Here is a 25,939-nt window from a genome sequence, read left to right on the forward strand (position 1 = left end):
CGGTTAGGCACGTTGCTGCAACAAATTCATGTTGAAGAATCAGAAGTATGATTTCAGGTGCTGAGATGGGTTCTGATTCTGTGAGTGGGTGCAGCTGGAACTTTGAGCTTCGGGCTCCTGTCTGTGTGATTATAATATGTTGCTGCCGCTGCTCCGGGGACAGACGGGGGACTCGGGTGGTTTTGGCGATTCTCTGGCTCTCTCCGGTCCTCGGAGCTCGGTATCATCAGGTTGAAGGTGTTTTGTTGCTGGGGAAGAATCCAGTTCTTCCTCACCTCCCTGCAGCCTCACCCCCACCGTTATACTCAAACTCAGCCAATCAAAAAAAATCACTCCATATATCACTAGGCAGACGTCCACGCTGGCAGCCAATCGGATTGGGCGGCTCGGGAAAGGGCGCAGGGAGCTGAGACAGACCGAGTGACAGCGTCTGAGTCCCGGGGAGGAACATCAGGGAATCTCCGTGGAAAAGCCCCGCAACGCGGTCAAGATGCCTAACAAAACCAAGAAGGAAAAGGTAATATCCGCGTCACTGGCGTGCCCGGGGCATTTTTCCACTGAGATCCGGTGTGGCGGGTGTTTTTTTTTCTGCTGCTGGAGACTTCAGCCGTTTTATTTCACCGAGCTAATGGCTAGCTCACCTGCTAGCTGTTAGCTGGGGCCCAGCTAGGAGAGGACCGCTAAGCTAACGGCTAGCCGCGAGTCTGTGCTCGGCGCCCGCCGCGGACACGCTTCGTTTAACCGCACACCTGCTGAGTGTTTGAGCGGACACTTAGCAGGGATATTAGCGTGGAGCTGACCGCCGTGATTAGCCGTGTTCTGTTGCCGGAGCTCCGGGAAGAGTCGCTGGCTGTGCCTGAATTATTGATGCAGGGCTCGGCTGAAGAAGAGCGTCTGAGGCGCTAACAGCGGTTAGCCGTTAACTGAGACCACACGATGACCGGTAGATGTCCCGCTGGATGCTGCGATTCCTTGGCTCACAGCGCAGTCTGAGTCCACCTCACACACCCATATAAATACCGGATTAAAGCGATTTGTTTAATGATGCAGCGCTCAGGGCTGATCAGTCATTGATCGTAATGTTTTTTTGTTGCATATACTATTATATATTGTACATATATTTATTAGTTTCAGATTTAGCCATTTGTATATTTTTCCTGTTTATGTTATTGTATTTTGCACAACTCTGTTGCTTGTGAAGCTCGCACACAAGAATTTCACTCGCATGTGCTGTACCAATGTACCTGCACATGTGATGTGACAATAAAAGTGATTTGATTTGATTTGATGTTTATAAGCCAGCACTTGTGTTCGGTTCAGCGGATTGTTATCGATTATTTGTTTAGTCTGTAAACTTGAATGGAGCAGCAAGAAAACCAAAAACTGCTGATAAGTAACGGCCACAGTTATTGATTATTGATGATCTTCTCTCTGTGACTCACTGATTAATCGGCTGCTTCCGATGTCCGAATTTTTATTCTTTATTTAAACTGAAAATAATTTTTAAAAAAGGAGGTTCGAAGTCGCATCTATGTAATGTAAACGACTCGCTCTATAAATCATACAAAAAACTTAAAACGTAAATTATCATTTAAATTAAAAAGAAAGAAAGATGAAAACAGAAAAGTGTACATATATACGTATAAAAATATAAATATATTTAGAGGGGAAAAAAACATCATAAAACAATTGGAAACATAGAAAATCAGAATTTGACATCCAAAACATAAATATACAGCTTTAAAATCAGAATCATGTAAATATATAAAACCAAATAAAAACTCTAAGATGCACAAAACCTAATGAAAAATAAAGACTTTCTAAAAAGTAAATATTAGAAGACTAAAAAATGGAAAATCATTTAAAAAGATGATGATGATAATAAATCAAACTTAGGCAGAGATCAGCTACTTTTAAGCTGAAAGGATTTGGCTCGGTGCTGATTTCCTGTCTTCGGGTGACATGCCTGCAGACGTCCTCACGCTGTGGTGACGCGCACATGGCTGTTGTGACAAACACGGCTGAGATCGCGTGTTAAATATGTGCAATGAGAATGAAGGATCGCTCTGCAGGTGAGAGGGTTCACCTGTGGGAGCACACCTGCAGCAGGTAAGCACATGGTCCCTCCTGCTAGCCCTCAATGTCTACGTGTATTTAAAATTGAGAGGTGGGCAACGACGCCAGGGGTGGGGTGTACACCCTGATGGTAATTTGGATGCCGTGTATCGTGCCCACCCCCAAGATCCTATATGTATGTGTAATGAGAGTGTGAGTAATGTGAATGTCTAAGTTGTGGGATAACATTGAGGCAGAGGCAGCCAGAAGGGGACAGAGGGGGGGGGGGATGCCTCCCCTGCACCCTGGTGACACACCCCTACTCCAAGGCCCTGCATTTGTGGGTGATTGTGGTGGAGCGGGAAGAGGGAGGCAGCTGGAGATGGGGAGGGAAGGAAGGAAGCTCCCCCACTGACCCCAGTAGGCACCCCCATACTCCGCGACCCGCCAGGGAAAGGGGGCCCAGGCCCATCCGGACCGGGGCCCAGTTCAGCAGCACCACCCGGCCCCACAGAGCCCGGGGCAGTCCACCCAACCCGTCTCCTTTCTTCAGGAACTCACTCTGCAGGAGGGGGAGATACAGGAGAGGTGGAGGGAGAACTCAGCCTGGGCATCTGTTGTCTTGTGTAGTCTGGGAGATGAGTGGATGACAGGGTGGGTGCAGTTTTCTCTGTGGTGAGAAAAGGAGGAGACCCCAGACCCCAGTCGGAAGGCGCATGTGGGAGGGACTTCTGCTCGAGTCCCAACCAATCACAGCCACGTCCTCTTTATTGGACGCTCTGTGTGTGTCACGCTCAGCCGGGATGTTAAAAATAATAAATGCTTTCTTCCAGGCAGCAGTCACGTGACCCATCCTAAAGAAATGCTGGCCAATCAGAGTTTCCGACGTGTACGCTAAGACTCGATAAACGCCAACCAGCGCTTCTCCTCCGAGTGAACCAGAGCAGCAGCACAGGCTTCACGCTTTCGGAGTGCTTATTTTGACCTTTTGATCCTACTTCAGGTTCCAGGGCGAGTTACTCGGCTCACTGTGCCGTGTTTGATTTGTTTTTATGACTTTCAGTCTTTTTACGTATTACTGTACGAAGCGCATGTATCACAGGCAAGGTTTATCATCAGGGAGGTGGGAACTTTAGCGCACTGACAGTGAAATCACAACAGCTCCTCCATATTTTTACTTTAGTTTTCCAACTTCACAAAATCATTCCAGATAGACTTTCACAATAAGGTCTGTGTGAGCCGCTCAAAGCTCCCTCTGCTCTCTCAGCCAACTCCTCCTCCTAGCCCCCCCCCACTCCAGCAGGTCGCAGAGAATGGGGGTGAGAGAAGACTCCAAACCTCCCTCCGCCTGCTCATTGTAGTGTTGATGCATGTGTGTTCTAAGGTGCATTTAAAACCCAGGAGGGCATGGAGCTACCTGCCAGAGAGCGGGTTACATCATCACGCCATAACCCCCGCCGGGCTGACACTGATGCAGAATAGAAACAAAAATGTTGGGCTGTGACGCTTCCTCCTCTTCCTCGGTGCTCAGTAAACGTTTCATGTTTCAGCTCAGCTGATTTTCCTCGGCTCTGGTGTGAGTTTGTTCTCACAAAAATCAAAACAAGATCAGCTGATTTATGTTTTTCTCTGTGTGGGAACAGGAAACGACCAAATCTGCCAAAAGCAGCACGAAGAACAGCAGCAGCAACAGCGGCGGCGGCGGGAAGGATGTGACCCCGGAGAACTCGGATGAGGTGAGTGCCGATTTGGTCACATGGCAGCGAGGAGCTGATATGAAAGGTTCCACTTTAAAAAGTCGAGCTGAAGCTCTGCCTGTAGTGATTATATGCAGAGTAATAAAGGTGAAAGTAAATATACTCAAGTACTCCCCCTGCCGGCTGCAGGTATCCCTGCTAGAAATGGTAAATGGCCTGCATTTGTATAGCGCTTTTCTAGTCCCTAAGGACCCCAAAGCGCTTCACACTACATTCAGTCATTCACCCATTCACACACATTCACACACTGGCGATGGCAGCTACATTGTAGCCACAGCTGCCCTGGGGCGCACTGACAGAGGCGAGGCTGCCGGACACTGGCGCCACCGGGCCCTCTGACCACCACCAGTAGGCAAACATGGGGTTGGTATCTTGCCCAAGGATATTTGGCATGCAGCCAGGAGGCAGCCTGGGATCGAACCACCGACCTTCTGATTAGTGGCTGACTTGCTCTGCCACCTGAGCTACAGCCACCCCAGAAACAGACAGAGGGTTAAAATACAGCAGCTTCATCAGGTTGTGTGAAGTCAAAGCCTGCCTTCAGTTTTCAGGCCCCTATTCTGTGGAAGCAGCTGCCAGTTTGGATTCAGGAGACAGACACTGCAGCTGTGTCCAAATTCAGGGGCCGCATCCTCCTGAGGACCTGGCCTTCTCGGTCTACGTGGGCCACAGGGCCGTGCAGAGGTTTAAAGGGGCGGGTGCTCAAGCCCCTCTAGCCCCCCCTCTGCACGTGCCTGGTGGGCCGGGTCCTCCGAAGGCCGGAAGTGCGAGGCTGTGAAATGTGACTTCAGATTAACGTCCCGGCTGTCTCGGTGGAGTTTAATAAACTCGTCCGTCTGCTCCTTGCTGGCGTAAACTCTCGGCTGTCTCACACTTCTGTTTAATCAGTTTTCTGTTTGACGTTTTTTCAGCTGTGTGAAAACTATAACTTTAATCTCAGCCAAACCGATTTACTCAGGAACAAATCAAACACTGAAAAAAGCCAAACAACAACATTTTTAAGTTATCCGAGTGACTCATAAATCATGGTTAACCTGAGTAGTGAAGACCACGGAGGGTTTGAAAATGATGTGCACTGAATCATTAGTCATTATTAATCTCTGTCTCTCTTCCACATCATGTCTTTATCTTGTCTTCCTCCCCTCACCCTAACCGGTTTCTCAGATGGCCCCGCCCCTCCCTGAGCCTGGAGGTTTCTTCCTGTTAAAAGTTTTTTCTTTCCACTGGCACCAAAGCGCTCGCTTACAGAGGGTCACATAATCGTTGGGTTTTCTCTGTTATTAACACAACAGCATCAACTTCCGGCAATTTCCATGCCGTAAAGAACCAACTTTCCGTCTCCGTGTACATCCCTAACTGTGATGGGTGGAAACACTGTCTCAATAAGCCATTGGTTATGCAAAACCCAGGCTGTGGCTTTGGGCGTGGCTACTACAACATCTTCCTGCTATCAGGGTCTTCACTGTACCATCACAAAGAGGTTTTGTTGCCTCGTGAAGGAAACAGTTTTTAATGTGAGTCCTTGTTGACACAAAACGTCATCAGAGGCTGAGCAGTTTTGGGTTCTTTTTCTAACTTGAATGCTCTTTTCGTTGTTGTTTTTTGCTGTCTACTTGGTATATTTGTATCCTTTTCCTAATTTTTGTTTCCAACACTTCGACATGACCCCAAGGCCCGCTTCCACGGACTACTTCCCCGAGGAAATACTCCGTGGACACGGAAATCGAAAAACTCACAATAACAAGGTAACCAGGAGGGGATAAAAGAAGAGTGGGGTGAGAGCCAGACTAAAGAGGGAGACACACAAACAACGAGCGCTCCCGTCCATTATCCTCGCTAATGTGCGGTCTCGCCGCTCCAAGCTGGACGAGCTGCAAGCCTGCGTCAATCACCTGCATGGGTACAGAACTGCCTCCGTTCCGGCATTCACAGAATCGTGGTTAAACAACAGCGACGACAACAGCGCGCTGCACATTGATGGCTTTTCACCACCTCTTCGTCTGGACAGAGACCGCGAAGCAACATTGTGGCGGCGTGCGTCTGTATGTAAACAACAGCTGGTGCTCTACAGTCACTGAGGGAGAAGCTGTGCACGACAGACATCGAGCTCTGGCTGTTTCCCTGCGCCCCTACCACCTCCCCAGAGAATTCCCACAGCTTTTCATCATCCTGGTTTACATCCACCCCTAAGCTGATGCAGCCAAAGCCACAGAGTACTTCACCAACACTCTGTACAAACTGGAGCAGTTATCAACGGACTCTCCCAAGTTCATCCTGGGTGATTTCAACCACTGCTCCCCTGACAAGTCGCTTAAAGGATACCAACAGTATGTTTCATGCAGCACACGTCAGGGGAAGACTCTGGATAAATGCTACGGCTCTGTACCAGATTCATTTAAAGCTCCACTCCTCCGCCCTCTCGGCTCAGCAGACCACCACACCATCCTGCTGGCCCCTGCTCACACCCCAGTCATCAAGAGGATTAGAAAGGTCACCAAAACATCAAGCAGCGGACAGAGGAAAGTATCCTCACCCTACAAGGATGTTTCGAAGCCACTGACTGGGGCAGCCTTCTGTCTCCCTCTGATGACATCGACAATCAAGTCAACACGGTGACATCATACATCTCCTTCTGTGTCCTCAAAAACAGTCTCCATCTACCCCAACAACAAACCCTGCATCACCAACGAGCTCAAGGAAATCCTTTCATAAAAAAAAGAGGATTTTCTTCACCGGCTCTGCTCTGGATTAAAAATGGTAAATGGCCTGTATTTATATAGCGCTTTTACTAGTCCCTAAGGACCCCAAAGCGCTTTACATATCCAGTCATTCACACACACATTCCCACACTGGTGATGGCAGCTACATTGTAGCCACAGCCACCCTGGGGCGCACTGACAGAGGCGAGGCGGCCGGACACTGGCGCCACCGAGCCCTCTGACCACCACCAGTAGGCTACGGGTGAAGTGTCTTGCCCAAGGACACAACGACAACGACTGTCCGAGCCGGGGCTCAGACCGGCAACCTTCCGATTACAAGGCGAACTCCTAACTCTTGAGCCACGATCGCCCCGGAGGTCGACGGGGAGGTCAAGAGGCCATAAAAACTGTAACTGGAGTATAAAAACACAGTTGAAACCAAATTCACCACAGGGGACCTCCGCTCAGCCTGGCAGGGCCTCAAAACCATGGCCTCTGTGAACGCTGCGGTCACCACCCCCAGAACCATCCAGGTGGAGGGCAGCAACCCCTCCTCCCTCCCTGACGACCTCAACGCTTTCTACACCAGGTTTGAGACGGACAACATCACCCAGCTTGAGGAGTCCAGATCCTCAGTCAAACCTGGCAGCTCTGCACTCACCTTCAGGACTGAGGACGTGGTGAGAGCCCTCAGGAGGACGAGGGAGAGGAGCTCAAGCGGCCCTGACAACATCAGCAGTCGAGTTGTGAGGCACTGTGCAGGGCAACTAGGAACTGTGTTCTGGACTCTATTTCAACCCTCAGTCGACAGTCACACCGTCCCCCAGCTGTGGAAACACTCCAGTCATCCTCATCCCCAAAAGAAACAACACAAAGTCTCTGAATGATCTTCATCCTGTGGCCCTCACCTCCCTGGTGATGAAGGCCATGGAGAAGATCATAAAACAGCACATCGTAAGAGCAACTGGTTAAATATGCTGACGACACAGTTCTCCTGTCACTGCTGTCAGGCCCTCACAGCACCACGGGCCCGCTCTGCAGGAGTTTGTAGAGTGGCGTGACAGCTCCAAACTTGAACTGAAGGTGAGCAAAACCAAAGAGATGGTGGTGACCTTCTCCAGTAGGCAGAGGGATCTGGCTGCTTCAGTCACCACCACCATCCACAGGAAACCAGTGGCGGTAGTTGAGGAGTACAAATACCTGGGAACCATCTTTGACAACCTCCTGAAATTCTCTGCCAACACAGAGGAGATTCTCAGGAGGTGCCACCAACGGCTACACCTCCTTATAACTCAACTGCTTTGGAGTCAGCACCCCCATCATGATGACTTTTTACTATGCCTTCCTGGAAAGCATCATGACCTCCATCAGCTGCTGGTTCCCCTCCCTCAGCCTTCATACAGGAACAGACTGCAGCACACTGCATCAGTGTGCTCTACAGTCATTGGCCTGTCATTGGAACTCTGGCAGGTTTTCAGCCAACAGGTCCTTAGACAGGCAGCCAAAATCATCAACGACCCCTCTCACATTCTTCACCCCGCATTTCAATGGCTCCCCTCTGGGCGACGCCTCCGCTGCATTTCCTGCAGGACTGAGAGGAGGAGGAGCGCCACCTTTGTCCCCACAGCCACTCTGCTTTTTAACTCCAGCAGATAAGAACATTTCCCACAACAGAAACTACACTCTTCTTATTCTACCGACACTTCATTCACTTTTAGTCACTTTAATTTTAAAACTGTGTAATTGTAAAACTGTATATACTGTATATTCTATGTATTTATTATTTCACTCTTATTGCCTGTTCTTATTGTCCTTATCTTCAACATTATGCTGCACTGTTGTTGGTTAATTGCCCCTTGGGGATAAGTAAAGTCTTCTGATTCTGAGACATTCCTCGCCACCACACGCTACCCATCAGTACCATGATGTAGACGCGTGGTATCAAACGGCCCTCAGAGGCTCATTCAGGGGAGCAGGTACAGCAGGTCATCTGATAATCAGAACGTTGGTGGTTTGATCCCTGGCTGCACCAGTCTGTGCCACAGTGGCCTTGAGCAGGATGCTGAACTCGGAGCTGCATTGTGAGTGTTATATAGAAACCGCACACTCAGGGAGTGTTTAAGAACCAGTCTGTTCAGAGCAACACAACTCTTCTGATTCTGTCTCCATGAAGCCTCTGTGACTCTCACCTGTGTGCACCTTTTCATCACTCTGATTTAGTGAGCGGCTGCTGCAGGTTCTTACTCCACTGCAGCTAACCTGAAAATAACTGGTATTGATAGTTGATCAATACAGCACAGAGGTCCAGAACGGGAAGTGCCATAGATTCAAGTCAGATATTGAATGGCTGGTGTTTGTTCATTAACATCAGCGACACAAACGGATAATTAAATATCGGCTCGCTGTTTCCTCTGAAACCTGTTTTATAACCTGTGCGTGTGTTATCAGTCCCAGCAGCAGAGCGGCAGTAAGCGTCCCAGTAACAGCACGCCGCCTCCCACCCAACTCAACAAGATCAAATACTCCGGAGGTCCTCAGCTGGTGAAGAAAGAGCGCCGCCAGAGCTCGTCCCGCTTCAGCCTGACCAAAAATAGAGAGTTACAGAAGCTGCCCGCCCTCAAAGGTAACACAGTTCCAGCTTAAACATAATGCAAACCCAAGTTAAACTCATCTTGAACCAGAACTAAACCTGGTAGTGTCACTCAAACCTGCTGCAGGAGGGGTCTCAGCTGACTGCAGCAGTGGAATCTGCTGACTGCAGCAGTGGAACCATTTACAGTAGAATCAGCCGACAGTAGAATCAGCCGACAGTAGAATCAGCTGACTGCAGCAGTAGAATCGGCTGACAGTAGAATCAACAGCGGTGGAATCAGCTGACAGTAGAATCAGCTGACAGTAGAATCAGCTGACAGTAGAATCAGCTGACAGTAGAATCAGCTGACAGTAGAATCAGCTGACAGTAGAATCAGCTGACTGCAGCAGTAGAATTCTCTGGCTGTAAATAGAACCAGGTGATTGGCTGTAAAGCATGTCAATGGTAGCGCATGTGCTTCATCAGTCGGTGGTTCTGGTTGGCTGGACCTTCATCACATTTGGTGAGATCACTGATGATGTCACCACCACTGTGTGTTGTGTGGTTGTTTTTGACTCCTCCCCTCTCAGACGCACCACCGATAGAGCGAGAGGATCTATTCGTGCAGAAGCTGCGTCAGTGCTGCGTGCTCTTCGACTTCATCAGCGACCCCCTCAGCGACCTCAAGTATAAGGAGGTGAAAAGGGCGGGGCTTAATGAGATGGTGGAGTACATCACGCACAACAGTGAAGTGGTGACTGAGTGCATCTACCCCGAGGCCGTCATCATGGTGAGAGAATGGTCTCCACCACAGAAGAACTACTTCTGGTTTGTTACTCTGTAATTAAAAAAAATAATTTTCTTTTCTTTTTTTGTTCAGTTTTCAGTCAACGTGTTCCGGACTCTTCCTCCGTCCTCCAACCCGACTGGAGCAGAGTTTGACCCTGAGGAGGACGAGCCCACGTTGGAGGCGGCGTGGCCTCACCTGCAGGTACTTCCTGTCTGTTAAAAGATGCAGTGTTTGTGGCATTTGTGAGCTAATGCTAAAAACTAGAACCATCAGCAGACACTTAGAAACCTCAGAAAACGAGAGCCAGGCATCACATGGAACCACAGAAGAAGAGAAGGAGAGGGAACCATAGACACATGAGCTTGGTAAACATTACTTCCTCTCTGGACGCTGCTCTGATTTCTTAAGCTAATCCACGCAGGAAGCAGTGAGCAGACCATAAACACAGTCAGTGACACTGCACAGTGTTCCAGCTCAGACCCAGACACACACTCAACAACATAGCTGTGCAGAGAGGACCTCTACACTGGAGACACCAGACAGTTCATAAACACGGTCACTCTGAGGACGCCAATGTCCACATGTAGGACAGAGAAGATAGATGGTTTGAAAGAGGAGTGAAAGAAGCATCTATGTTCACTGTGAATGTCCATCTTTGAAAAGAGGGCGGGGCTTACGACACCAACTTTCTGCCATCTATAATCCAGTTTTGAGATCCTTCCCAGATAACTTAATGCCCACTCACATCCTGGGCCATCTGACCTCAGGAAATCACATGATAGGGTGGGGCCAGGTTTCACAGTGGGTTCACCTAGAGCAGGGTGATATGACCAAAAATATTTATCACAATATACATTTGAAAATTTGCGTAACGATATAACTGACGCTCCTCCTTGAATCGCTACCTTAACGTGGTGGAGGGGTTTGTGTGTCCCAGGGATTCAGGGGCTATGTTTTCTGGGGGCTTTTGCGCCCTGGTAGGGTCTCCCATGGCAAATTGGTCCTGGGTGAGGGACCAGACAAAGAGCGATTCAGAAGACCCTTATGAAAAGAATATCGAGGGAACAGTTTACCCTGCCCGGGATAGGGTTACCGGGGCCCTGCCCTGGAGCCAGGCCCGGGGAGGGTGCCCGAGGGCGAGCGTCTGGTGGCCGGGCCTTAGTCCATGGGGCCCGGCCGGGCACAGCCCGAAGAGGAGACATGGGCCAATCCTCCCGCAGGCCCACCACCCGCAGGAGGCGCCATAGGGGTCGGGTGCATTGTGTGACCCCCGGCTGCCAAGACTGGCAATAGGGACATGGAATGTCACCTCTCTGGTGGGGAAGGAGCCTGAGTTAGTGCGTGAGGTTGAGAGGTACCGGCTAGATATAGTCGGGCTCACCTCTACGCATGGCTTGGGCTCTGGAACCAGTCTCCTGGAGAGGGGGAAGGTGCTCCACCTGGAGACTCTGTTGTCCTGCTGGGAGACTTCAATGCTCACATGGGTAACGACAGCGAGACCTGGAGGGGCGTGATTGAGAGGAACGGCCTCCCTGATCTGAACCCGAGCGGTGCTTTGTTATTGGACTTCTGTGCTAATCACAGTTTGGCCATAACGAACACCCTGTTCGAACATAAGAGTGTCCATAAGTGCACGTGGCACCAGGACGCTCTAGGCCGTAGGTCGATGATCGATTTTTGTAATCGTATCACCAGACCTACGACCATATGTTCTGGACACTCGGGTAAAGAGAGGGGCTGAGCTGTCAACTGATCACCACCTGGTGGTGAGTTGGATCAGGTGGCGGGGGAGGATGCTGGACAGACCTGGTGCACCTAAACGCGTAGTGAGGGTGTGCTGGGAACGTCTAGCAGAGGCCCCGGTCCGCGAGATCTTCAACGCACACCTCCGGCAGAGCTTCAACAGCATTCCGAGGGAGACTGGGGACATTGAGTCCGAATGGACCATGTTCAGCGTCTCCATTGCCGAAGCTGCCGCATTGAACTGCGGCCGCAAGGTGGTTGGTGCCTGCTGTGGTGGTAATCCCCGAACCAAATGGTGGACACCAGAGGTGTAGGGAGCCACCAGGCTGAAGAAGGAGTCCTATCGGGCTTGGTTAGCCTGTGGGACTCCGGAGGCAGCCGACAGGTATCGACAGGCCAAGCGGAATGCGGCTCAGGCAGTGGCTGAAGCAAAAACTCGGGTGTGGCCTCTCGGTTCGGAGAGGCCATGGAAAAAGACTTTCGGACTGCCTCAAAGAGATTCTGGCAAACCGTCAGGCGTCTCAGGAGGGGAAAGCGGTGCTCTCTACTTGCACTGTGTATAGTGCTGGCGGAGCGCTGCCGACGTCAACTGAGAAAATTGTCAGGCGGTGGAAGGAATACTTCGAGGACCTCCTTAATCCCACTGACACGTCTTCCGAGGAGGAAGCAGAGTCTGGGGATGAGGGGAATGACCCGCCAATTTCCGGGGGCGAGGTCACTGAGGCAGTTAAACAACTCCTTGGTGGCAGAGCCCCTGGTGTTGATGAGGTCCGCCCCGAGTTCCTGAAGGCTCTGGACGTTGTAGGGCTTTCCTGGTTGACACGCCTCTGCAATGTTGCGTGGAGATCAGGGGCAGTACATGTGGACTGGCAGACCGGGGTGGTGGTCCCCATCTTTAAGAAGGGGGACCGGAGGGTGTGTTCCAACTACAGGAGGATCACACTCCTCAGCCTCCGTGGGAAAGTCTATGCCAGGGTGCTGGAAAGGAGAGTTCGTCCGCTAGTCGAACCTCGGATACAGGAGGAACAATGCGGTTTTCGTCCTGGTCGCGGAACACTGGACCAGCTCTTTATCCTCTCCAGGATACTTGAGGGTGCATGGGAGTTTGCCCAACCAGTCTACATGTGTTTTGTGGATTTGGAGAAGGCATTCGACCGTGTCCCTCTGGGTTTCCTGTGGGAGGTGTTGCGGGAGTATGGGGTGTCTGGCCCATTGCTACGGGCCATTCGATCCCTATACAACCGTTGCAAGAGCTTTGTTCGCATTGCCGGCAATAAGTCGGACTCGTTCCCGGTGGGTGATGGGCTCCGCCAGGGCTGCCCTTTGTCTCAGGTTCTGTTCATAATTTTTATGGACAGGATTTCTAGGCGCAGCCAAGTGGCGGAGGGCTTTCGCTTTGGTGGCCTCAGAATCTCATCTCTGATTTTTGCGGATGATGTGGTTCTGTTGGTTTCATCGGGTGAGGGCCTCCAGCTCGCACTGGAACGGTTCGCAGCCGAGTGTGAAGCAGCGGGAATGAGGATCAGCACCTCCAAATCTGAGGCCATGGTTCTCAGCCGGAAAAGGGTGGAGTGCCCACTCCGGGTTGGGGATGAGTTCCTGCCCCAAGTGGAGGAGTTCAAGTATCTCGGGGTCTTGTTCGCGAGTGATGGGAGAAGGGAGCCGGAGATCGACAGACGGATTGGGGCTGCAGCTGCAGTAATGCGGACGCTGCACCGGTCCGTCGTGGTGAAGAGGGAGCTGAGTGTAAAAGTGAAGCTCTCAATTTACCGGTCGATCTACTTCCCTACCCTCACCTATGGCCATCACTGTGGGTAGTGACCGAAAGAACGAGATCGCGGATACAAGCGGCAGAAATGAGCTTCCTCCGAAGGGTGGCTGGCCTCTCCCTTAGAGATAGGGTGAGAAGTTCGGCCATCCGGGAGGGGCTCAGAGTAGAGCAGCTGCTGCTCCACATCGAAAGGAGTCAGCTGAGGTGGTTCGGGCATCTGACAAGGATGCCCCCTGGGCGCCTCCTGGGTGAGGTGTTCCAGGCATGCCCCACCGGGAGGAGGCCCCGGGGCAGACCCAGGACACGCTGGAGAGATTATATCTCTCGGCTGGCCTGGGAACGCCTTGGTGTTCCCCCGGATAAGCTGGAGGAGGTGGCTGGGGAGAGGGAGGTCTGGGCCTCTTTGCTTAGGCTGCTGCCCCCGCGACCCGGTCTCAGATAAAGCGGATGAAGATGGATGGATGGATATAACTGACGATATAATTGACACTAGACAAAATACTTTACAATTCCACAACTTTATTAGTGCAAAAAACCCATCAGTGTATTTTCACTTAACCCTTTAAGACCTACCATAGAACCAAGTCCACCAGGATTGATTTTAAGTGCGCCATATTTTCCAAACAACACGGTAATAACGACGGCCCGCTAGCATGCTCTACCAAAAATAGTGCTTTGTTGTATATATGTGACGGATGAAAGCTAAACCAGTTCCACACCACTGAAGTTGCAGCATTTTTACAAACCAGTTCTGGTTCATCCGTTTCATTCAACGATCCGCTCTCGCTCTTCTCATTCTGCGTCACTGCCATGTGCGTATGTAAACAAAGGCACTGCGCATGTGCGTTTTACCCATATTCTATCGCCATATTTGATTTTCCTATCGTTGCCCAAAATTACACCGGTATTACCATGAACGGTATGATATAGCCCAGCCCAAGGTTCACCTGAAAATGTGGCTGATTGTGACCCACACCTGTTCACACCTTGGCTCGTGTGATTAGGCACAGGATTCATAGGGGGTCAGCGACCCTCTTGGGGGGGACACTCCCACAGGGCTTTAACCTGTGACCCTCCACCATTTGACCAAAGAACTGAAGAAGTTTCTCAGATGAAACTTAAAGAAGTCAAGATGCTTTTCCCCCCAAGCTCCTTGGACTACGATGACCTGGATGACTGAGAACCTTCACAGATGGATAAGGAGCTACAGCCTCCTGTGTCCCCATCCACCCAAAAGCCCCCCCCCCCCCCCCCCCCAAAAAAGAGTGGTGAAATGATCAGTTTTTACATTAGCTGTGATCATGTTTATTCCTGCTGTAAGGCTGAACATCCTGGTCTTTGCCAAAGCTGCACCTGTCAGAACATGACCTGTTTTTGTCCAAAGACCAACACGTGTGTGTGTGTGTGTGTGTGTGTGTGTGTGTGTGTGTGTGTGTGTGTGTGTGTGTTCACAGCTTGTGTATGAGTTCTTCCTTCGCTTCCTGGAGTCTCCGGACTTCCAGCCAAACATCGCCAAAAAATACATCGACCAAAAGTTTGTACTGTTGGTAAGACGTCAGCTGTTAGTGTTGGTGTCAGAGTTCAGGTGTGGCAGGTGTGACCTGTGGACCTCTGACTCGTTGAATTGTGTTGAAGCTGCTGGAGCTGTTTGACAGCGAGGATCCCCGAGAGAGAGACTTCCTGAAGACCATCCTGCACCGGATCTACGGCAAGTTCCTTGGCCTCCGCGCCTACATCCGTCGCCAGATCAACAACATCTTCTACAGGTTAGAGTCCACACACTCGGACAGAGCCACGGGCTGTTTGTCAATACTGAAGTACGCAGGTCCGTACTTTGTAATTTCACACCGGAGTCCAGACTTCCTGTGAACACGGTGCAATTGTTCGACAATATTTGCAATACAGAATGACACGAGACATAAAACAATTCCACATGATGTAGTAGATTTCTTTAAGAAACAAAAAATATACTTTTTTAAAGCACTTTGGCAAAATTCACTTTTACGTGTTATCTGTTTCATAATGTCTAATAAGCTTCATACAGTTAAACACAATCACTACATGACAGAAACACAAGCTTCATCTCTCTTAATAAACATAGTACACATGTATGCCTGAATAAAAACAAACAGGTGGGATGTTAGAACACTTTTATTTTTATTTTAGTAAACACTCAAAACCTACAACAGAGAGCTGCTAGTGTTTGGAAGAGAACTGAACAAATGTTTAAACTATAATCTGATCATTGTTGGAGCAGCCTTCAAGATCTCCACGTATTAACATCTGTTTTTGTTCCCGGACAAAATGTTCCCAGATATCCGAAGGTTACACAGCTACATTCTCGCTTAAAATATCTTAAAGGTTTACTTTGTGTCACAGAAACAGTCATGTTTCGAACCTTTTAGCCACTCTCCTCCGCCTTTGCCGCTTTTTTCTTTTGGACAAAATGCATTCTGGGATATTTGGCTGCACCAAGTCCACACTTTCATACATTACTGGGTTTTTCCTGTGAGCCAGAGCCAAAGGAGCATGGCTGTCACTGAGATTAAAACTTTATCCCAGGTTCATGTGTTTGTGATATACAGACACAGCTGGAGGACCGAGCTTTGGGCTGTTTGATTGAATGTGATCCTCGGAGAAGAGATTAGAGCAAAGTGAGCTGCAGCTGCTCTGTGTGCTGTGCAGTTGTCCTGTTTTTGGTTGTCTTCGGTCCAGATGCTGTAACCACCTATGATCACAAAACATGTCTAAATCCCAGTTTGACAGTGACCAAGATGATCCAACAACTTACCAATCAACGCAGCCGTATGTACGTGGGAATCTACCCTGGTTACTCAGCGTTCCTCTCCCCAGAAGATGCCAGACGAGGAGCAGGGAGGTGTGCCCGTGCGGGTCAGAACTCACCTGAAACGTCTGATCATCGCTCTCGGGGTGATGGGTTTTCGACACGTGGAAACTGTTGGACTGTCTGTGGAATTAAGGCCAATTGCTTCACCAGCCGTCACGGAGCATCCCACACATGGCGGGGGATGTGCGATTGTGGAGGTGGCCTGCTGGAACGGGACGCGGCCTCAGCGTGCAAAGATCCGAATGGCTCTGTTGAATGCTAGATCGCTGGCTAACAAAACTTTCCTTCTCAGGGACTTTTTTGCCATCCCGGACTTGGATTTTCTGCGTTTAACTGCAACGCGGCTTCATGCTGGTGAGTCTGCTCATTTTTCCGAGCTTCTTCCACCCAGCTGTTCTGTTTGTAGGTCCCTGCAGACGTCTGTGCTGGAATAGCTTCCATATTTAAATCCAGTTCTCAGTGTTGTCAGGTCTCGGCAGATCTTTCGAGCTGCAGCAGGTTGGAGTTAAACTCTTCCTCCCCTGTGCTTTGTGCGGTTGTTTACTGACTACTAAAGAGGGTAGCTTATCAGTGACTTTGGTGACTGGTCTCATACTAAAATACAACTGTTTTTTAAGATTCGTGTTTGTTGTGAGAGTGGACTGCTGGTTAAAGACTTTGTGTTCCTACACAAGAAAACCCTGGATGTGACACGGCTATATCAGGCTGTTTCCTGTTTTCAGCCCCGGCTCTGCAATAAAGCTAGCATCCTCTGTGAGACGTGTGCACATAGTTAGTCCTTCAAGTGTTGCAGATTTTATCACTGCTTTTAAAAACTATGACTTTTGGACTTCCACGCAAGCTTGACTACCGAGGACCGTATTTCCGTGCACTGCTGTATTGGCTGTATTTTTTTGCCCCTTTTCTAACCAAATGGACTAAACCGTCCTGTCAGGGACCGGCCGGCGCTCTAAGACCTACAATCCCTGGAGAGCAAGCTCGATAACCTAAGAGCAATAGTCACCTTCCAACGTGACATGAGGGACTGCAGCATTCTGTGCTTCACGGAGACATGGCTGACCCTCACCGTGCCGGACCAGGCCGTAACTCCGTCGGATTCATTCTTTGTGCTCCGCGCGGACAGAACGGCAGAGTCGAACAAAACCAAAGGTGGAGGAGTGTGAAAGTGGTGTGATGCCAGGAGCATTTCTACTCTTTCCAGCGGCTGCTCCCCACATCTGGAATTCCTGAGCATTAAGTGCCGCCCTTTCTATCTGCCCCGTGAGTTCACCTCGATCATCGCCACGGTGGTCTACATCCCACCGCAAGCGGACAAAGGTATGGCTTTGTCCGAATTACATGACATGCTGAGTTCGCTTCAAAACAAGGACCCCTCATTGTAGCAGGAGACTTTAATAAAGCAAACCTCAGACAAGTCATGCCGAACGTTTACCAGCATGTCTCGTGTCCGACGAGGGGGGATCGAATTTTGGACCACTGCTACGCGCCATACAAGCAGGGCTACAAAGCTGTCTCACACCCGGCTTTTGGGAAGTCTGACCATAATGCCATCTTTCTCATTCCGCAGTATAAACAAAACATACGGAGGGAAGAAGTAACCACAAGGGAGGTGAAATATTGGTCTGCCCAATCAGAAGCTACGCTACAGGACGCACTCAACGACGTAGACTGGGACGTGTTTAGAGCACGTGCAGTCGACATCAATGAGTTTCAGGAAGTAGCAGTTAGCGCAGGGCTATATGGCCAAATATATTTATCACAATATATATTTGAAAATTTGCGATAATGATATAATTGATGCGAGACAAAATACAACTCCACAACTTTACTAGCGCAAAGAAAACCCATCCATTTATTTTCACTTAAACAAGCAGCTGTTTTTATGTGCATTAAAGCTATATAAACATTTAACAGTGAAAATGCAAAATCCTTGCTGAAAGTTTAACCAAAAGGCATTTCCAGTAGAAATGGGCTGACATATCCTGAGCATAACCATGTATAATGTCCACCGAAGTTAAAAAGAGGTGCTTTGCAACATTAAACTGCAGTGTGCCAAATAAAAAAAGTCAAATACGTATTTTTTGGACCATAAGGTGCACGGGATTATAAGGCACATTAAGCGAAACAAAGCAGTCAGATAAATCAAACTCACACTTCTTGCTTCCTCCACTTCTGTACCATTGATTCATTAATGCTGTATTCTATCACCGCTGCTCTATTCCCATGTTGTTGCAGTATATTAATGACTAACCTCGTATTGTGGATGGATTATCTCAGTTGTTCTCCTGACTGAAGTTTGGTCCGTTTACAGCATCCTGCCATGCGATTGCATTTGTCTCTAACCATGAGGAACCTTCACGTTAACTTTTATAAGTGGAAAAGTGTTAGTGTTCGTCCTCCAGCTTTACTGTTTATATTATGCTAACATAGCTGTGTCGCTAGCGATCACGTAGCACATCATTACATACCAGCTAGCCCAACATTATATACCAGCTAGCCCAACTTCAGTAACCCTACAGACGTCACTGCTGTTTAGTTTCCTGTCTTCATTTATGTTGAATGGGTGAATGACTGAATGTGTAAAGCGCTTCGGGGTCCTTAGTGACTAGTGAAGCGCTATACAAATACAGACCATTTATCATTTTACACGGTGTTTTTCCTCAATAGTTTCGTCACGTTTAACGTCTAAGGACAGCGCTAGCAAGCACACTCTGCTTATGACCAAAACATAAAAAAACAAAACCAAAAACAACTCATTCATGTTGGTGAAAAATGCACCATGTCCACCAATCCAAAAAATGATATGGCAACATGACATTTGGTTGTTTGGGAAGAGGGAAAAGTTTTAGGAGTGACAGTGAGAGAGAGAGAGAGAGAGAGAGAGACAGCAGAAAAAGAGAGAGCGAGTTTTGAGAGATTTGTGGTGTTTGGAGTGTGTAGTTAGTGTGTTGTCTTGTGTAGTTAGTGTGTAGTGTTGTGGATAGTTTTGTGTTGTGTGTCAGAACAATGAGGCAACTGCTGCCTCCAGGTAGAAACAGGAGTGATACAGCTGCTGCTGTCAGACCTGCAGGTATCAGGCTGTGATGTTCTCCTTTATGGTGGACAGAAATTATTTTTTTTGGAGTGGCACAAATAATTTGTGTGGCATCTTATTGAAGAACAGCTGATTGTTCTGTAAATAGTTTGAAATGGTTATTTTAAAAAAAGGGGGTCAAAGGTAAATGGCTGCAAATAACTTTGTTGTTTGCAAAACTTGTGCATATGATTTTTAAATTGACCATTTGTTTGCATTTAAAGTTATGAAATATGATTAATTAAATATGTTTGGTTGTCACAGTAAAAATATCTTTTTCTACTCGAATTTTGTTTTTTGTCTGATTTTTAGATCAATTGTGTTAATACAGTTTGTCAAAATGAAAACACAACTGTAAATTCAGACATGTGAGGTTGTGCTGAAAACAAGGCAAAGTAAACAGTTTTTAAAGGTGGAATGTAGAGGAAACATCAAAAGTAGTTAAAAATGGCCAATTATAACCTGGACCCCAGAAGGTTAAACTTTTTTTTTCTTTTTAAGTAACGCAATGATTGCAGGGCTCTAGAGTGCGACCAAATTTTTCAATGGTGTGACTAAAAAAAAATCTTAGGTTGCACCGGTGTGACCACCTGTTCGAATAACAAAAAAAAAAAAGTCTTTGCAACTCTGAAAGTCTCCGTGTGGTCAACAACAGACACATATTATGCCCCTATCGTGGTCTAAACCAATCAGAGATAGTCAGGGGCGGGACCGCTCTGATTGGTCGTGGTCCAGATATTCATGTAGTCCTTCGTGTGTACGTTTGAAAGTGCAGGCGGATAGACAGAGGTGAGTAGCTTGAATAAAGCGATATCAATTCATTAAATCCTGAATCGACTTTTAAATATAAATGTATTTTGCCAGAAACGCGAGAATCTCAGGTTAAAGCTCACAAAACTATTTCAACAACCACCAAACAGTAAATGAGAGCAGGTACACGGATTCTGCACAGAGACGTAAACGCAGAGTGGACCCGACGCATCAGTCAGCTTTCTCTTTCTCGGCTTTCAGCCCGCACACGGACACGGCGTCGGGGCTGAAAGCCCACAGCTCGCTGACTCTGATGCATCGGGTCCGCGCTGTGTTTACGTCTTTTTTTGCACTCGATTCTGAGCTGCAGGTTTTGTCTCTCTCCAACCAAAATTCACTGAACCAGCAGCAAAAGAAGATGCAAACTACGCTTCACATTTGATAAACATCGTCATGAATTCCCACTAACTTTTGCTGTTTTGCTTCCCCCACGATAAAATCACACTTCATGCACAGCTCTCGCTCTCTCAAGAACAGTTTCCCGTCTCAAATCTCTGTTTTTGGCATTATTCATTCTCTTATTACCCATCAGTCTACCGTTGTTTACAGCGCTGTCGGCCGCTGTTTTTTGTTTTGTTTTGTTTTTTACTTAAATGACCTCGGACGAGAAAGCCTAATTTCTTACCTTGTCTAACCGAGAGAGAGTTTTTTATAAGATTTGGCAACCAGTCATTAGCCTGATGGATAAACTTAAGTGAAATGTACTCTGTTGTAACATTTATGTATGCTGTATTACCACCTTGTTGACTTGCTGTCCACCTTCTATTGTGTTCTCTTGAAGGTGATTGTTGTATACTGTTCAATTATAAAATCAATAAAAATATGTTGAAAGAAAAAAAGCCTCATTTCTGCTGTTCAATTTGAAGAAATTTAAACTTTTTAAAACTATGCAAAATTGCAGAATATTGCAGAATATTTTTAAGGTTCTCTGCTATAAAAATCCAGGCCAGGAAAATCTCCTTCATGTTTTTCTGAGTTTTATTCTCAGTTACTTTGACACTAAGGCCTCTGCTGTGATGCTCACACCTCTGATGAAGGCTCACATGTATCAGTACTGATAAATGATCAGAATTATATTTCTGACTGTCTGAGGCAAAACTGAATTGAATCGGGATCTCTTGAATCAGAATCAAATGGATTATAGAAATCAGTGATGATACGCAGCCCTAGTGAGCAGCCTAGGCCCCACAGAGTGGATGTAGCTGTGGGTAATGAGAAAAGATGAAAAGAATTATTGATAACTTTTTGTTAAGTTAAGGCCTGATCCGTCTGAAATTCATAGCCAGCTCTGACACAGAGCCATCAATCTCTGAACGCTGAAAAAGCAGCAGTTTATCCAGAAAACACAATATATGCTGCGATAAATGCCCAAGTGTCCCCTCTGCCCATGGCCTTTCAGCAGCAAACAGCTCGTCAGAGGAGCCGAGATGATTATTAAGTTTAACATTGTCTACAATATCACCAAAGAGTGCCAAAGCACTTTAAGCACAAGCACAAGATTGTTAGTTAATCATTTACAAATCAATATTGTCTGTGTGGACAGCAATCCCCCCCCCCCAAAAAAGTGCACATGTAAAACTGCGGTGTTCAGCGATGAAAAATTTAGGTGTGCCTAACGTTTGTGCAACCGTGGCAAAAAGTTAGTCTAGAGCCCTGAATTACTTTTCAAGTAATTAATTACTTTTAGAATCTTGTAACTCAATTACTAACTCAGTTACTTTTTTGAAGAAGTAACTAGTAACTATAATTAATTACTTTTTCAAAGTAGCTTGGCCAACACTGCTAATTCCAGACCTGTATCTAAATGACTGCGTCACAGACACAGTCGTTTATATTGTGTGTGGAAGAGTTTGAGTCAGGTTCTAGATCAGAGACCGCTCGTTGCTTCTAGACTCGTCTGCTGCCTTTGGCGTCCTTCTGTCTCGTCTAGAACACCAAGCTCCAATCAAAACCACTTCTGACGAGGTTCATGCCTCACCAGCAGAGGTTTCTCTGTACTTGTGGGAGACTGTTCTTCTACAACATCACCTCTCGCTTTAGGAGTACCTCAAGGTATATTCTGAGCCCACTTCTTTTTTCACTGTGTATATTACCTCTTTGCTAATGTGTGTGTGCTCATTCGGCTGAACAGCAGAGATCCATGGGAGCCTGAGCTAAACTGTCTTAGCGATTAAGCCCTGGATGAGGATACATTTGTTAAATCTTAATGACAGAAAGACAGATGTCACAGGCTTTAAGTTTGACCCCTTAAGCGAGTCTTCTGACACTCGAGTCATTTGGCTCCTTATGGTTGTGTTGCTGTAAAAAGTCTGGACTGGTTTCATCAGAGCCAAACTGAAGCCTTATCGTGCTGGGCTTCACAGGTATCGAACATGCATGCATGACCACACCCCTTTATCTTCACCTTAGAATTGATTTTACGGTTTTATTGCTACTTTTTCACAGACTGGCACCTGTGCACCTGTCTGAGCTGCTCCACATTCACACACCTGTGAGAGCTCTGAGCTCACCTGAGGTGACGGAGCTTTTGCAGCAGTAACAGCAGATCTATGGAAGAAGCTACCTTTCCATACCTGCACACATTTAAGTCTTTATTAAAAACACATTGGTACATATTTGACATCCTCACAGACGATTGGATTTTCTGATTTTATTTTAATGTTGATCGTTGTGTTAGGCTACGTCCACACGTACACGGGTATTTTTGAAAACTGAGATTTTCCGTTTTCGTTTTAAAAAACAATCCCATCCACACGTAAACGCTGCTAGGAACATGCCAAATAAACAGCTGGCGATATATTCCTAACAGTGTAGAAATGTCGGCCAATCAGAAGTCTAGAAGCCTCGGTGGGAAATAGTAAACAAAGCTGGGGCATAGAAGCAGAACCGAGTCGTATGTGTGGAGGGACAGTAACTGTGTGTATATGTAAGCATTTAAACACTGCAGAGAGTAGAATTAACAGTAACAGTATTGTAGAAATTCATTTCACCGAAACAATAACGCGGCGCAGATCTTTGACGCTGCGTTTTCTGCGTTTTCCTCGTCCACATGTAAATGCAAAAACTGAGTTTTCGAAAATCTCCACCCTGACCGGCGTTTTTAGAAATCTCCGTTTTCAGTGACCGAAAACGCCGTTTACATGTGGACGAAAGGTGCAAACGCATAGACAAATCTGTGTTTTCAAAAATAGCCGGGTACGTGTGGACGTAGCCTTAATCAGCTCTGTTGTTTTAAATGTGTGACGTGAATAAAGTCGAGGTTCTGACATTATCCACCTGCAGGTTCATCTATGAGACGGAACATCACAACGGGATCGCTGAGCTGCTGGAGATCCTGGGCAGGTAACACGCACACACACGCACACGCACACACCCTGTGACCTCTGACCTCAGTGACCCCCCCCCCCGTGTGTCTCAGCATCATTAACGGCTTCGCGCTGCCTCTCAAAGAAGAACACAAGATGTTCCTGATCCGGGTTCTGCTGCCTCTGCACAAAGTGAAGTCTCTGAGCGTGTACCACCCACAGGTCAGAGGTCGCCCTGTCCGTCAGTTCGTCTGTAGTGTCCGTGTGTCTCTGCTGACTGCGTCTGTCTGTTCGTCTTCAGCTGGCCTACTGCGTGGTCCAGTTCCTGGAGAAGGACAGCAGCCTGACTGAACCTGTGAGTACCTCCCTGCTGAGCCTGTTTCCATGACAACCCTGGGTTTCTGCAGCGCCGCACACAAAAAATACGCGGTCATGCGCTGAAGTGCGTACCAAAACACGTCAGAGCGCCTTCACCCTGCAGGGCATTCAACTCTGCACTGGCCTCACTGGTCGCTATTGCGCCTGAGCCTGCCGAAACAGGAAGTTCACACTGTCAGCATAAACTCACGCTGACGCAGAAATTTCACAAACATTTAAAAAACTGTGCATGTGGACGCCATGTGCACGTTTGATCGGCCAATCAGACATCAGAGTTTAAGGCGGAGCAGATTTAACCCAGAAACCAAGCAAACAAGCTTGATCCATGTGGCACGATTCGGCCCTGCTGACCTGATGATGTCATAATTATGGGCAGAGCAGGTCAGCTACTAATCGAAAGGTTGGCGGTTCGATTCCTGGCTGCACGCCGGGCTCCATTTACACTTAGTTTAGTCAGAGCTGCTCTTCATCACATCGAAGCTCAGCGACTGAATCGTCATGCTTGTTTGGAGAGCTGCAGGTATGATCGCTGTAACTAAACTTTTGTAACACGCTGACCTTTGACCCTTGCAGGTGATCATGGGTCTGCTGAAGTTCTGGCCAAAAACTCACAGTCCGAAGGAGGTGATGTTCCTGAACGAGCTGGAGGAGATTCTGGACGTCATCGAGCCGTCAGAGTTCGTCAAAGTCCAGGAGCCGCTCTTTAGACAGCTCGCCAAGTGTGTCTCCAGCCCACACTTCCAGGTACCAGGACCAGGGCTTCTGTTAGCTGTTTGCCACGGTGCCGGTTGTGTGTCTGGGCTCTTCCAGCTCACTGAGGGTGGAAGCATGTCGGCCAGGGCCGTGCAGAGAGGTTTAAAGGGGCGGGTGCCCAAAGTTAAAAAGGGGCACATTGAACCAGGCTGAATAACAACAACACACATTCATCAAGAGTCTAATATGGGAAGGGCAGGGCTGTGTTGATCTGAGACTGTAGACATTAAAAAGTCCACAGGAGAGATGGTAGCAGATTAAACAAGTGTCATGAGATAATAACAAAATGCAAAGATTGGTGACAGCGCTTGGAACCATAAGGACACAAAAAACTGTGAGAAATAAATTAGGCTCTGCCTGTGAATCACTCTTTGCTTCTCTTCTTCCTTCCATCCCATCATTTCATATATCACTCTCCACTTGCTGTCTATCTGAGAACAAGGCACAACTTGCTATTGCAATAAACTATAATCTAATTATCCACACCTAACAACTCCAGCACTTAATCTATAATAAAATGATGACAGAAAAATGTTATAGCCCTGCCTTTAGTAGCCTCACACAGCTCCTACTGTTTCCTCCTCATGTCCTTACCAGCCATGTCTGTACAATGTTATATCATGAGTAATATTTTTTTTAAAAATCCATCTAAATAAAACACACACATGCACGCACACACAGTGACATGTTAGACCTTCTTCAGAATACTGTATATACTATGGGCATCCTTACATTATTATTTATTACTAGAGCTACAATAATAAAGCAATGAGGAGGGGGAAGTAATAAATATGAAATAATGTATTTATGATGATTCCATTTGTTTCACTATCCACTCTGTGCAGGGCAAAGCTTATTACATCTTTAAACTGTAGAGATACAATCATTTTACTGCTGTAAAATCCAAATTTTGTCTTATTTAAAATATAAATCTAATATAATCTGCTTCTTAATGTATGTTCTTTAAAATACAGCGTGTGTTTTTTAAAATATTATAATAATGCATAATTATGTGGACATGCATATTAGATCATTTTTTAGTGAAATATAATCCCTCCAGAAAGGCAGGAAAAGCCCGGAAACTTACTTTAAAACTAAATATGTTCCCTGAAACGGTGACAGAGCTACAGACCCATGACAGCCTTACACAGGTAGCCAGCAGCTGTGACCAGCACTGCTTGTGCAGTTAATAAAAGGACAGGTAATGTTTGTCGCGCTGTTGCACGCACAGCACGCTCGTTTGTTTAGGTTCGTCAGTCCAACGTGTACGTAATAAGCTGATACTCCTGGGTGCTACACACTACAGTGTGCGCTGTACACCTACTTACTGGTTGTGTCGCATCAGTCTGTGTCTCTGAGTTAACTTGTGTTTCTCCTGCAGCTCC

The 25,939-nt window shown here is 47.5% G+C and overlaps 1 protein-coding gene across 1 annotated transcript in view; it reads left to right on the forward strand.

Annotated features, from left to right (window-relative positions):
• Positions 1-364: 364 nt before the first annotated feature.
• ppp2r5d (protein phosphatase 2, regulatory subunit B', delta) overlaps positions 365-25,939 on the forward strand; it is a 30,997-nt gene continuing 5,422 nt past the window's right edge. Inside the window, exons 1-11 of the mRNA XM_026189789.1 lie at positions 365-517; positions 3,699-3,791; positions 8,960-9,134; positions 9,674-9,873; positions 9,964-10,074; positions 14,842-14,934; positions 15,023-15,153; positions 23,401-23,460; positions 23,537-23,645; positions 23,725-23,778; positions 24,375-24,545. Coding sequence (XP_026045574.1) covers positions 491-517; positions 3,699-3,791; positions 8,960-9,134; positions 9,674-9,873; positions 9,964-10,074; positions 14,842-14,934; positions 15,023-15,153; positions 23,401-23,460; positions 23,537-23,645; positions 23,725-23,778; positions 24,375-24,545 — 1,224 coding nt within the window. The 5' untranslated portion in view covers positions 365-490. The remainder of the gene's footprint in view (positions 518-3,698; positions 3,792-8,959; positions 9,135-9,673; positions 9,874-9,963; positions 10,075-14,841; positions 14,935-15,022; positions 15,154-23,400; positions 23,461-23,536; positions 23,646-23,724; positions 23,779-24,374; positions 24,546-25,939) is intronic.

Source organism: Astatotilapia calliptera, chromosome 13 (genome assembly GCF_900246225.1).
Source record: "Astatotilapia calliptera chromosome 13, fAstCal1.2, whole genome shotgun sequence".
In the NCBI taxonomy this organism is placed as follows: Eukaryota; Metazoa; Chordata; class Actinopteri; order Cichliformes; family Cichlidae; genus Astatotilapia; species Astatotilapia calliptera.